General features: G+C 47.8%; 1 protein-coding gene across 1 annotated transcript; it reads left to right on the forward strand.

The window, feature by feature from the left end:
• Positions 1–3,588: 3,588 nt before the first annotated feature.
• On the forward strand, positions 3,589–13,270 carry LOC307073661 (putative G-protein coupled receptor 149; the record flags this gene model as incomplete). The annotated part of the gene is made up of 5 exons (XM_079733565.1): positions 3,589–4,563; positions 5,157–5,337; positions 5,993–6,582; positions 12,192–12,335; positions 12,746–13,270. 5 exons carry the CDS (start codon positions 3,589–3,591, stop codon positions 13,268–13,270), a joined length of 2,415 nt encoding a protein of 804 aa, XP_079589691.1.
• Between the last annotated feature and the right edge of the window lie 1,350 nt (positions 13,271–14,620).

Here is a 14,620-nt window from a genome sequence, read left to right on the forward strand (position 1 = left end):
TCATTTATCTCTCTTGTTAATGTATCCAACCTTTCCGCTTCCCTTTGTGTCGCCTTGTCCTTCTTCTTTGTCGTCAATTGAATACCCTCTGCTTCTTTTCAGTGCACACACGGCCTCCCTCGCAGTGCTTCTCCCGCTGAATGTGAAAACATGAACAAATCCAAACACATATTCTCCACAAGGATGCATTCACACTAAGTGGGTCACCTTACAGTCTGGCGATGAGCTCAGCTTGTTTTATTTGTGTGTGTGTGTGCGTGTGGTTCTTCGCGTGCCTATGTGTGTGCATTCATGCATACGGTGTGTCTGTGTGTGTGTTTGTGTGTGTGAGAATATAGTTGCATGGATGTGTGTGTGTGAGCCTTCATAAATTGCAGCGCTGTGTTGGTGAATGCGTGTATGTGTGTCGTGTGCGTGCTTGTGTGTGCTGGCACCTGCATGTTTGTGCTTGTGTATTCAACGTTTGGGTGTGTGTGTGTGTTTGTGTGTGCCAGTGCATGTGTGAGTCCCTGTATGAACTGTTCTTTGCCCTCCGGTGTGTATCAATAAGTTCCATGACCTTATTTCTTATCCTTTGGAGAGACTCTCCGGAGAGACTCTTCTGAGAAACCATTAGAAGAGACCATCTAAAGAGACCCTCTGAAGAGATAGTCGGGAGAGACCATTTGGAGAGACCGTCTGGAGAGACCATCTAGAGAAACTGTCTGGAGAGACCGTCTTGAGAGACCATCTAGTGAGACTGACCGTAGAGACCGTCAGGAGAGACCGTTGTGAGAGACTGTCTTGAGAAACCATCTAAAGAGACCATCTAAAGAGAACATCCGGAGAGACCATCTGGAGAGACCGTCTAAATAGACCGCCTGGAGAGAACATCCGGAGAGACCAGCTGGAGAGAACATCCGGAGAGACCAGCTGGAGGGAACATCCGGAGGGACACCAACTATTAGTATGAGATAAGGAGAAGCAGAGGGACCACTAACCTTCACAAAGCACATGGAGGAATTTATTATATGTGTTTTATCTTATTGTCGTGTTTTATTATTTATTAGCCGTAGTCCAATGTTTGTGTAGAAATATAAAAAATTAACTGCTTGAAATATTTGTCTGTATAAACCCTGATGTACCTTTATAAATTTAAGGGAAAAAAGGAAGGCAGAGCATCTGCGCTCAAACCCAGGGTCGCGAGTCCTTGAGATGGGAAAAGAACAACACAAGGTTCCTTTCAATCGCAACTGCTGACGTACACACACGCACACCACAAACACACGCACACACACAAACACACAATCAAACACACCACACACACGCATGCACCTGGCAGACACACAAACACACACACACACACACACACTCACACAAACACACACACTTGCACTCACACAAACAAACACACACACACGCCCACACAAACGCACAAACGCACACGCACAGACAGACACACACACACACATGTGCGTACGCAAGCATGTACACACACACACACACACACACACACACACACAAACACACACACATCCAGTGTATCCAGTGACAGATTGCATGTCAACAGAGGAATGTGTTCCACTGTTGTTCATCACATAGAAACAGTTATCTCACTCACAGTCCGTTACATTTGAAGCAGTCCAAGCTTATTTGCTGTCACAGCTAGTTTGCATATTTATTCATTTTGTTTGGAGATCAATAGTCATTTGTCTCTAGTTGTCTTAATTATTTCGCTGTCACACAACATCAGACAAACGCACACACTGAACTTCCCCATATGGTATGGTGGTGTTGGATCTAACTTGGATAGCATTGAGGCCACATCCCATGGTCAAATTGTATCCCTTAATGGCATCCACCTGTTCCACCGCAGCTTAGCTTTAGCAACATGCTCCTTTAATTGTTAGGCCTCAAATGTTTTGTAAACATAAACAATCAATTCTCTAGAAGTCCAGATGGCTTTAGACAACTCCACCATCTACGGTTTAAGTTAATTTCAGTGGTCGGATCTAATTTACCTAAAACAGAAGCCCATCACAGAATGAAATACACAGAGATCTCTCTCTCTCTCTCTCTCTCTCTCTCTCTCTCTCTCTCTCTCTCTCTCTCTCTCTCTCTCTATCTCTCTCTTTCCATCTCTCTCCCCCTTTCTTTCTCTCTCTCTCTCTCTCTCTCTCTCTCTCTCCATCTCCCTCCCACCCCCTCTCTCGCTCTCTCTCTCTCTCTCTCCATCTCCCCCCCCCTCTCTCTCTCTCTATCTCTCTCTCTCTCTTTTCTCTCTGAACAAACGCATGGGAGGGTTGAATGGATGGGCAGTCTGACGTAGGGTTTCAGAATAGAGTTTGTTGAGCTGAGAGTTATGGACTGATGAATATAGTATAGACCACGCATTCAGCCAATCAGCACAGAGAAAAGAAACACAACTGGTACCTGCCACTGTGCTGCGTGCTGATTTGTCAGCCAGTGTATTTTCCACATGCCGCCTTCATGTTCCCTCCTGCTGTAAGCGGCTTAACTGGACTGAGTGAGAGGGAGCGGGAGGGAGAGGGAGAGAGAGGAGAGAGAGAGAGAGAGAGAGAGAGAGAGAGAGAGAGAGAGAGAGAGAGAGAGAATCTTGCATGCCTTTTTTACTCTTCCTACTGCCTCTCTCTCTCTCTCTCTCTCTCTCTCTCTCTCTCGCTCTCTCTCTCTCACACACACGCACACACATGCACACACACAACACACAAACACACACACACACACAGACACAGACACACGCACACACACAGACACACACACACCACACGCACGCACGCACACCCACACACACATGCAGACAGTATGTGTGTTTTTAAGTGTATCCTTACTTAAAAAATGTAACAATGGCTTTTAAGCCCATTGACTCATTTGTATTCGATTCTAGTATTACAGAGGCGAAAGATTGATATAGAGAGTGCGTGGAGAGAGGGAAGAGGGAGACCCAGGGGATAGAGCGAGGGAGAGAGAGAGAGAGGGATAAAGAAAGAGAGCGGGAGAGAGAGGGAGAGCGCATGAGAGAGTAAAAGAGAGAGAAGAGAGAGGGAGAGAGAGAGAGAGAGAGAGAGAGAGAGAGAGAGAGAGAGAGAGAGAGAGAGAGAGAGAGAGAGTGGGGATGAGAGAGTCAGGAGGTTGTGGCTCGAGCGAGCTCAAACTAACTAAGTCACAGAAGACAGCGCAGCCTGATGCACGGAACTGATTGACCGGGGAGCGAGTGGAGGGCTGCGATTGGACCAGCCCTTCGCATGCTGCCTCTGGGATGAATCCACGGGCGTGACGAAAGCGCCCGGTGCGTAAAACCTCCCGCTGCTGGAGACGAGGTCGACGCGACCCGCTGCTTGGATGCAAACATTCCTCCGTGAGCTCCACACACTGGAAAGCAGCTTTTTAGTGAGCGCATCTGCCTGGGCTCAGAAGACACCCCTCAGAAGACACCTTTGGACGCCAATATAAGACGCTGCAAGATGCTTCCAGTTCTTTTTTAACTTCCCAGGGTAGACCATGAGACACAACCGACTAAGTCGCTCCTCTTTTTCCTTCGCAAAAAGCTAAACCACCGAAGCAGCCCAAACTTCATCCCTTCAAAAAATGTCCTCCCCGCATCTCGGCTCCACGGAGCCCAACAGGAGTCACCTGGCGACCACCTCCGGGGAGACGGAGCGCCCGGAGGTGCGTGCGGTGCTGCTCGCCTTGTGCGTAACCATCGCCCTGGCCACGCTGGTCGGAGGCGTGTACTCGCTATTTGCCCTCTTCCGAATGCGGAGGAAGACGTCCCTGTGTCTCATAGTGGCGTCCATGTCCGTGGACGACCTGGTCAGTGTGGTGCCCCTCTCCCTCTTCACGTTGCTGCACTGGGTGCGGGACGGGGAGAGGGAGGAAAGCTCGCCCGGGACGCTGTGCATTCTATCGGGGGTGCTGTACGTTTTCCAGGGGGTCTCCAGCAACATGAAAGCGTGTCTCATCGCAGCCTACACCTTCTACATCACCAAGAGGTTCGGAGTGCTGAAGTCCGTCCATCGCCCGCTGACGGTGGTCTGGGCCATCGCGGCGGTGTGGCTCGTCAGCCTGGTGGTGAGCCTGCTGCCGCTGTGCGGATGGGGGAGTTTCGCACCAGCGACCCTCGGCTGCTTCCCCGACCGACGCAGCTCCTACAGCTTGCTCCTCTTCTCCCTGTACTCTGCGTGTTTCAGCGCCCTGCTGTTTTTCTTCGGGCCCCTCACTTACCAGCTGCTTTGCTCCCGGGAGCCCCAGCGCACCCTGTTCTACCCCAGCTACTTCGAGTTGTCCCGCGGGTTGGATAGTGGCTCCGCGCCCCTCTGCGAGTTCCCCTCCTTCTCCCGGGATAGCCTCAATACGAGTTTTAACGCGTACAGCGAGCTGAGCCCGGTGTCGTTCGTCACGGGACCGGGGCTCCGGGAGGACACGGGGACCTGTAGACCTCCGGGGTCCTCCTCTGAGGGGCCACGGGACCCCAGCGCCGGGGACAGCCCGGTGTGGTTTGCGCAGAAGCGCTTCTCCATGATTCTTGCGGTTGTTCGGGTTATTCTTTGGACGCCGATCATGGTAAGAATGCAACGGAATGGCAATGAAAATATATATGAATTCATGGTCTGTGAATGATTCCACATCACATTCGTGAGTTCATCCACGTTTAGATGTTGGCCATCACTTGGTTAAGCTGGTCGGGGCAGTTTGTGGTCATCAATGAATAACCCCAGATCAAAGGCATTGCTGAATCACATATTTGTTGGTAGCTTTGTTGGGATAATTATGCCACGATTTAATAAAGTGTAGTTTAAATAAATTAATGTTGCAACAGGTCGTTGAAAGAATCTGTTAACATCTACTGATTTTGTTGATTTTCAGGTCGTTCATTTTTCAACGACCTGTTGCAACATTAACACATTTATGTGCATTCGATATTCCTTTCTTTTTCTCTCTTTCCTCGCCTTCCATAATCAATCTCCCTAAAGTGATGTGAATGTTGTATATGCTTATTTTTGTTGCTTTGCTACCAAGGTTCCATGCAGCAGTCATGCATGTTAACATTTCACAAACACCACTCATAATCATAAACCCATAGAAATACCCATCGAACCCAAGAAAAGCATCAATGACCTTCAGTCTTTTGCCTTGACGCCTCCGCTGGTCCCCAGACACTGGTGCTGCTGCGACACACCACGGACGCGCGCCTGCCTCCCCTTGAGGCCCTGGGCTTCCTCCTCACCCTGCTGGCCCCGGCCGTGACCCCCCTGTTCGCCCTCTCCAAGCGCTGGAACCACCTGCCCTGTGGCTGCTTCATCCACTGCCGGCGGGACCCGACAGCGGAGCCGAAAGGTACAACCCAGGCCGGTATAGCTTCACACACACCGCATGGGTTTAGATGGTGTATTACCTGTTTATTGTCCCCAAAGGTAGAACCCGTAGCTTCACGCACAGTTCAGGTGTGGACGGTGTATTGCCAGTTTGTTGGCCCCAAGGTGGAACGCAGGCCTGTAGCTTCACACTCAGTTCAGGTGTAGACGGTGTATTACCTGCTCGTTGTCAAGCATGTGGAAGTTGTTTTGTGTAGATTTGGTTTATTTGGTCATGCGTGAACATGTGGTGGCCTACCCATGGAGGACATCAGAATCCCTTTTCTGGGTGGCATTAAGTGTGTACCTTACCGCTGGGACCCGGGTTTGATTCCTGCCTGTGGTCTTTTGCTGTGTGTCCTCCCCTCTCTCTCTCTCTCTCTCTCTCCAAAAACATCATGTCTAACTCTTCATGAATAAAGCATAGAAATGCTCAAATAAATCGTAATCCTTTCCACTGGGACTCACCCTCACCCGGCGCTTGACCGGCCCCCACGCCTTACCCCTCGACGTAGCCCCCTAGCTCCTCACTACATCTCTCACTGCGATGCGCTAGGCTGATTGTTATTAGGCTCCCATTGTGTTGGCCCGGCTGGGACACAGCAGCGCAGTGAGTCACCGGTGACTTCTACCCACAGCTCTGAAGAGAAGATTTGAGTTCTCGCTGTCCTTCCAGCAAGGCTACCGGGTGTACAAGCTCTCCCCGGCCGCCCACTCCCCGGCACTGACGGCCTCCACGCAGAACAAGCCCTCCTCCTACCACCACCTCTTCCATGGCGACCTCCACCCGGAAGTCCGCCTCAACGCGCTCGACGCCGGCGGCCTGCCTCCTGACACGCGGCCCGAACACGGGGCTCTGGACTTCAGCGCCGCGCCGCCCGTGGACAGCTCCTCACGCACCGACCTGCGGATGGAAACCTCCGTCGCGGGTGGAGGAGGTGGTGGAGGAGGTGGAGTAGCCGGAGGAGGAGTAGGGGAGGGCCCGATGGAAGGCGGTGACGTCCCGCTTCCACAAGAGGTCCGTGGCGGAGGGAATGAGGATGGTGGTGGCGGCGATGCTGGTGGTGGTGATGGTTTACACCACCACCGGGAGAAGGAGCAAGGGCTCACCAACGCACCACCAGTGTTCGAGGTGCCGGAGAGGAGGCTCTCCCACGAGGAGGGCCGCAAGATCGAGCTCAGCGACTGGGAGTGGTGCAGGAGCAAATCAGAGAGGACGCCCAGACAGGTACATCCACCTCCACCACCCCCATCGTCATCCTCCATACTCCTCCAGAGTTTCACACCCTAAGCCCATCGCACCCACCACGTTGGGAGTTGATTCTGCTGTCCAGCGATGGTCTGATTGTACTGATTGTGAAACGAGAACGCTCTCTTTCTCTCCGTTGTGGTGAACCCTTAATCCGAGCGCCGATGTTAGCTTTAACTTGTTAGCTTTAACTTGTTAACTTAGCGCTAAAACGTCAACTCTACAAGCACTTGTGTTAACTTCAAAGACGACAGCAGACCCAATATGTCTTTGATTACATTTAAAGGGGACATATTATACCACGAGGTGTGAGTGTGAATAGCCTTACAAGCCATTTCGAAAATCTGTCCCATATGACATCACTAGTGGGCGTGTTCACCTAGATCTGTGCTGGATACGTTTACTTCAGTCCACTGGGCAGGCTGGTAGACTGATCTATCCAGCACAGATCTAGGTGAACACGCCCACTAGTGATGTCATATGGGGCAGATTTTCGAAATGGCTTGTAAGGCTAATCACACTCACACCTGGTGGCCTAATATGTCCTATTTAAAAGCAAAGCAAACCCTTAAATAACATTTTTTGGATGAAAAGTGATGGATTCTATAGCAGTGCCATGGATCGATGCCAAATCACAACTTTAATACACAACACTTTCAAAAAGTAAAGTAAGATGTAAATATGTTGGCTCAAATTGCACGCTTAGGTTATCTGTTATTGGCAGGTTTGGATTAGCATGTGCGTCAGTACCTTGTCTAATAGAGAGAAAGCCTGAGAGAAATGTAGCCCCAGCCCCTTAGAGAAAAAAATATATTCCCGGGAGAACGCCATAATACATTTCTAAAATGTCTATAATGGGCCGGGCCTGTATGATGATTGGTTGGGTTAGGGTTAGGGTCATGTGTCGTTTATACACATCATGTTGTGCTTGCGTACACTAGACAAGTGTATGCGAGACAAGTGTAAAGGGAAATGGCTTTCTGTCTAATTTTAGACGTTACACCTGTCTGATCTACTTAGCTCGGAGTGCAGAGAAACAGACAGAAGCACAGCTGGTGGTCCAGGGTACAGTGCACTGCGGCGCAAGATGAATGTTAACCTAGTTCTGCTCAGCAAACTTTCAAAGAATTCAGTCAGTGTGTTTGTAGTGTAGTGAAGTGTGCGTGACCCTTTAATTAATTGATTATTAATATATGTCCCAGTGTTGTGTGTCGGGTCCTCTGTGTGTTTGCATGGGGCTCACGATTTAAGTTAGCAGATGGAGGGCTGTAAAATGAATTGAGATGGAATGGATAAATGCTTGAGTGTTCATTCCACTCCTCTCCTCTCTTCTCTTTTTCTCTCTCCTTCTCCCTCCTCAAATGAATATTTCTGTGGCACTATCACGTCACGATGACTATTTTGGCACAAATTGTATCAAAGAGATGGCTTCATTCGGCTCCATTGACTTTCTCAGCAATTTAAGCAAAGTCAATATCTTTGTAGTACCTTATTAAAGTTGAATTTAAGGTTAAAGGAGTGATGTAGATTGCTCACTTGGTGAGAATGGGAACAGGCAGCTGATTGAATATTTCAGGACACATCACTTATACCTGAACCTGTACCAGTAAATTGAGTATGTGTTCATGCACTCACCCGGGAACACACCAGCTTGTACGCACCGTCCTGCCAAATTTCACTTGACATCCGGAACTTGATAATAATAATTATTAATGTTCAGTTATATAAAATAATCTCTTTCATGCTCCAGTGATAAAGTTCTGGGGGCGTTGTCATTTCTCTGTCGCTTAACCGACCATAACATTACCCAGTGGGAGAGGATGGAACAGCATAGATTTAGGCTGTGAAAGTGTGTCCAGCCTTTTCTGAACCTGCATCTCAGTGCCAGCACATTATCCTCGTGCAATGGATGAAAATGGGTTCCAAATGAAAAGACCAACATGAAATAGAGAGGCGCTAATGTGCAATGAGCCTTGGCGGAAGTATAACAGGAAGAGTGGAATAGGCAGAGTCATTCTGTGCCACACAACATTGCCTGGGCCACAGGCAGTACCTTTGAAAGTGACAGTAATTGTGACTTTCTGAATAACACTGAAAGCCTGTGGACAAAATGGAAACATGGACAATGTGCACATCGCATGCACAAAACACAGAACACACAAATGCATGCATGCGTACACACATTCACTTCTCTCTGTCTGTTTTTCTCTCTCGCATGCACAAACAATCACATATTCTCACAACGCGTGGCTCACAGACACACACACGTGCGCATTAACACATATCCACACACACACACGGCAACACACTCACACATGGCAACACATATCCACACACACACAGCAACACATATCCCCCCCTCACACACACACACACACACACACACACACACACGCACACACGGTGACACCTATCCCCTCACACAAACACACACACAGCAATACGTATCCACACACACACACACACACACACACACACACACACACACACACACACGGCAACACACATCCCCACAGAGAAGCAAAACAGCACATGAAAGGCAGGCCCGGAGAGTGTGTGATTCAGAGGACTTCGGGCCAGTGTTTTGGTCCTCGTTAGCCGGCCAGATGTCATTATCCAGCATGCAAGCCTCCGGCGTGGAGCCCCTCTGGCCTCCCTCGTCCCCAGGGCTATAGGTGGAATTAGAGCTTAAAGACATTGGCCCTCTCTGTGACTTCACACACTTTGGTAACAAGTCCAGGAACCATAGGGGAGGAGGGCGGGCCAGCAAAAAGAAAACATATGCATTGGAGACGATGCTTTCACTTTGACAACGATTACCGTGTAGCTTTGCACGTGAGAACCACACATGGATGAAATCAAATTTGTATAGATTGATGTATAAATATAGACGCAGAAGTATGTATGACCACATTCAATGGACACACGTCGCTGAGGAGTGTTTGTGTGGTTGACGGCTGGGTTAAGCAGCCTCACCTGGCCCAAGTCGAACTGATTAGGCTCAGGGGCTGAGTGGGAGTATACACCTGTGGTGCATTGGGCAATCAATTCACACCGGTCTGAGCAGCAGACACCGCACACTCTCAGGGTCATCTCTGACATGTCGGCATGGAACACCTGCTCTGCGATTACTAATGCTTCAAAACACTACAATAAACGGGGTTAATCATCATCAACCTGTGTCGTGGGCGTCGGAGGGGCCCAGGAAAGCCACTTAGGAGGCATGAGGCATGAAAAAGCTACAGTCATGTAGTGTAGGTCTGTTGCAGCATTGGGAAACATGCCAAAGGACGCTTAATGACACACATGACGGGGGCTATAGCTCATGTTTGAAGTTCCAGTTGAAAAACATACTCTATTACTAATGCACATTGTACATGTGTAAAATACGCATTTAAAGACCCTGGAGAGTGGTTATTTTCTGGAGTAAACATTGCGTTTAATGTGTACTCTGTTCTGTCATGCAGAGATGAAAAACATGGAATGGACTAACAGTGGTGCGGAAAAACGGCAGTATTCCTGGAAAGGTTTCCAAATCATAGGTAACACAGCGGCTTCTTCTAGCAAGAAGGCTCCTGCGTTGAAATTGTCTGCCTTACTGTGTAGCCTTGGCTTTCACCCTATCTGCCATCACTTAAACTTGCTCCCTCCATCAGATAATTACAAAGAAAGACACTTATGTTAGAAAGCATGTGAGGCCCACCGAGACAACCCTCATTAAATATAAGCTAGAAAAATAATTGTAGTGCATCCAGCCTTTGTTCAGTGGATGGCCTGGTAATGAGGTGTTATCAACTGGCAGAAACAGGTCTACAAAATCTTCACTGTATCATTAGTGCATCTTGGTATTAAGAGTATCAACACTCGATTGACATTGGATTGTTGTATGGTGTATTTATGATTAAAGAGATTTGAGGAACTATATAAATTAGACATGACTTCAGATTCAAATTTTCTATTAACCAATATGCAATCTTCTGCAACTTGATGCAGATCCCAGCAAATACATCTATGTATATTTTCTGTCACTTTCTGTTAGTTGCGTTGCCTTCTACTCATTCTGTTCTGTCTCTTCCATCATCGTTTGGCAGCAACAAACAAGTCATTACTGAGAATGACAATATGGGAAACATTGAAAGCAGAAGGCAAGGGAATTGTTTTCAGAGATCAGCTTCCTATTTTATGCCACAGCAGTCGAGTTTAAATGAGACAGTGTGACTGAACAGTGGTGAAGCTTGCTTAGATATGCTCCCGCATTTCTCTATGTTCTAAAAACAATTACCTGTCCTGTTCTCCAGGGGCTCCGCATGTCATTTCACGTGAGGTAACGCCTTGTGGAGATGACAAAAAAACACCCATCTGTGACACACAGCAATTCAGAAGGAAGGGAATACAATCAAATAACAGTGTTCACCTTCTTTCTTCAGTTATATTTTTATTTCAATATGAGATCAAATCAGCTTCTGTGGCTCTTACATTTCTATAGCAAACCCCCCTTCCCTCTTAACACAAGTTGGTAAGATTGGATTCCAGTGTCTTCATTAACCAGCGGATGAACATGTAGCCAAGCTTTTGTTTTTATTTGGTGTACAATGGGTCCTTGTATTCATTGTACTTTCTATTCTTAGCTACAAACGTGCACGACAGCCAGAAGTTCTGTACTTGGACACCGCTTAGATCTTGTTTGTCTATGTTGTCTATGTTCCCTTGTTTTCTGCTTGGTATTTTGGGGTGACGTTGGGTTACTGTGGCGTCCTCCGACACCAGCTCCGGCCAAGAGCTGGTCAATGGAAGTGCTGCTGCACTGTTGCTGACCTACGGCCGCCATTAACACATTGAGGATCAATAAATTGCAGAGCAGCAGCCATCTTTTCCATGTGGATTTATCACACCTAAATATCTTTTGAGAGTGTGTCGGCTGCTTCCATCTCCTTATCTTTTAGAAAGCCTCTGACATATTCCTAAGTGCATACTAAATGTATGCTTTGCTAAGTGGGATCGTTTTTATATTCCTTTGCACATCAATCTTTTACACTCAACAGATAAATCGCAGTGCTTTTCACATCAAATAACATACCCATGCTTCTAGTTCAAATGTCATACCTACCTCTATCCATGATTAAAGGAAGGTTAATCAATAGATTTTTGCGGCAATCTTTGTCATATTTGTTGAAATTCTCTTGACATCCTGAATGCAATCAATATATTAAAGGCTCGGAAATCTGGGAGGTGTGGCTTTCGTAGAGCTCCATTAAGCCTGTCCAATCATTTCCTTCGGCCAGAACCTACCTGGGTACCTGTGTGCACTGTGCCCGTGCACTCATTATGCATGACCGGAGTGTTCAACTATTACTAATGCTAGCAAGCTAGTCACATATTTTTCGGGAGGGGTTTTGGAGCATGGCCTGAAGGGAGGGTTGGGATTTTTTGCGTTGCATACATTCCAGATCTAGCTTACTATTACTGGTTCACCAAATTGCCTCCCTAACTTTAAAATGAGAAATACGAATGATGTCATCGGAACAGAATAGGTTGTTTGCTGTGTTCTTTTAACAGTGAATGTGCCTGGTTTCCTTTTGTTTTGGCAGAGGTCAACAGGTGGGCTTTCAGTGCCCCTGTGTGCCTTCCAAGGAACTGTGTCCCTGCAGGCCCCCACAGGAAAGACGCTCTCTCTGTCTACCTATGAAGTCAGCAGCGATGGACTCAAAATCAGCCCCACCAACGCCAAGAAGGTAACAGCAGAACTCAACGGCAGTAAGCCGGTGCCTTGGGTTAATTTACTGCTCTCCCAATGAGCATGGATACAAGTCGCACTGAAAAAAGAAAATATATATCAGATTAATCATAAAATGATTCAATATAGAGAGATAAATATAACCTATAAAAACGTTATATATTTTATTTGAATGCTTGTATTGATCAGTAGCGATTAACTTTGACATTTGGTTAATGGCTAAGAATTTAAGAAGGCCGTACACAAAGTGCCCACGGTCTGCCACACAATTACAACAATGGTCTTCCGTTGTTTTTGTTGCTATAAATTCTCAATAGTAACTAAGTGCTGTGAATGACGGCACTATAATCATCTCCATCCTGCCCATAATTCATTTGCTTCTAAAACAAATGTCCCTTCCTCTCTGAGGTGGAAGTGTACCGCTCCAAATCCGTGGGCCATGAGCCCAGCGCCGACGACCCCGCAGCGGGGGGCCAGGCCGGGGACACGGGCCCCGGGGGAGGCCGGACCAGCTTGGACCTGGGGATGGGGCTGGGTATGACGGTGGGCATGGGCTCCGGGGTGGGGGACACCAACGTCAAGATCCACCTGGAGGTCCTGGAGATCTGCGACAATGAGGAGGCCATGGACAGCGTCTCCATCGTCTCCAACATCAGCCAGTCGTCCACCCACGCCCGGTCCCCGTCGCTGCGCTACTCCAGACGGGAGAACCGCTTCGTGTCCTGCGACCTGGGCGAGACCGCCTCGTACTCCCTGCTCATACCCAGCGGCGGGAGCCCCGAGGCGGACGGCCTCAACATCAGCATCCCCGACACGGTGGAGGCCCACCGGCAGAACAGCCGCCGGCAGACCCAGGACAGCTCCGGCTACAAGGAGGAGATCCAGCTGCTGAACGAGGCCTACATGAAGCAGGAGCGTGACGAGGAGGAGTGACTGCGGCCCTTTGTACCGATCCAGCGCCTGACAGTGACCGCCACGAGAGGAACCAGCCCGTGAAAGGGAAATCTGCCGCAGACTGTGAGGCTGTGGTGCTCCTTCTGCTATTTTCTGGTACTTCTTGCTTAATAGAGGTTAACTAAATAGTTAACGTCTATCACGTCTAGTTGATAATAGACAGTGATGATCGTGAAGAATGTAGTATGCTAGTATGCAATATCAGTATTGTGTTAGTGAGAACGAGAGAGAGAGAGAGAGAGAGAGAGAGAGAGAGAGAGAGAGAGAGAGAGACAAAGACAGAGCGAGACAGAGAGACTGTAAGACTGCAAGCTGAAGAGAAAGCAAACGTTCCTGTCCCAAACCTCTTCGTATGGCAGAGTCTTATCATAATGCAGGTGCTGGAGGGAGAGGGAGATGATGAATGAATGAAGAGAGACACAGAGGCTGGAGTTGAAGGGTTTGTTCCTCGGGACTACGTCAGTAATGACTCAACAGACCTGTGTGTCTGACTCATCCGGCGCTCATCTCTCTTAGTGTTTTGTATGCGTCTCTGCGTTCCAGTTGCTCTCTTGGTCTATGGAGACTTGACTTTTAATGTATTCAAAGGGTGTATGTGTGTGTGAGTGTGTTTCTGTGTGTGTGTGTGTGTGTGTGTTTCTGTGTGTATAATGCATACGCACATTATATAACATTACGTTCTTTGTATATGCTTCTGATTATTGATGTTTATTGTTACGAAAAGGGAGTAGAAAGTAAAAAGAAAGAAAGAAAGAAAGAAGACCATGTTGTTGAAGAGATATAGCTGTGGGGGATATAGTTATGCAGAGCTGTTTCTCTTCCTCCTCCGTGCGCATTAAGTGCAGTGGGAATGAGGGACAGCGTGCATTTTTTATTGTTGCAGCGGGCAGCCAATGAATGTGTGTTAAATCCTCCTATCTGCCAGCTCGGTTCGCTCTCTCTCCTATCCTAGCATTACCTGGAGAGAATCACCATCTCAGTTCCATCTGTATGCAGTAATGCAGGAGGGTTAAATATTAATGCACACATTGGGAACCTCAGCACATCTGTGAGTAGAGGTGATGTGTGCAATCTTTTGTTAAAGATACTAGCGATAGTCTATATCCTTTTTCCACAGAAGTATCCATGGTGCCACTCGATAAGTATGTGTATGTTTAACATTGCATAAAACAACATATGTCGTATGATTCACACAAATTATTTCATATTTATGTATTTATTTAATAAAGTATTATGGTGATCAGCACTTTAAAGTCTGAGTTTGTTCATCTTTTCATCGTTTCTTAACAATCCCTCTCTTCACATGCATGTAAACGTTTTAGCTCCCAG

Source organism: Pollachius pollachius (assembly GCF_949987615.1).
Source record: "Pollachius pollachius genome assembly, chromosome: 3".
Lineage (NCBI taxonomy): Eukaryota > Metazoa > Chordata > Actinopteri > Gadiformes > Gadidae > Pollachius > Pollachius pollachius.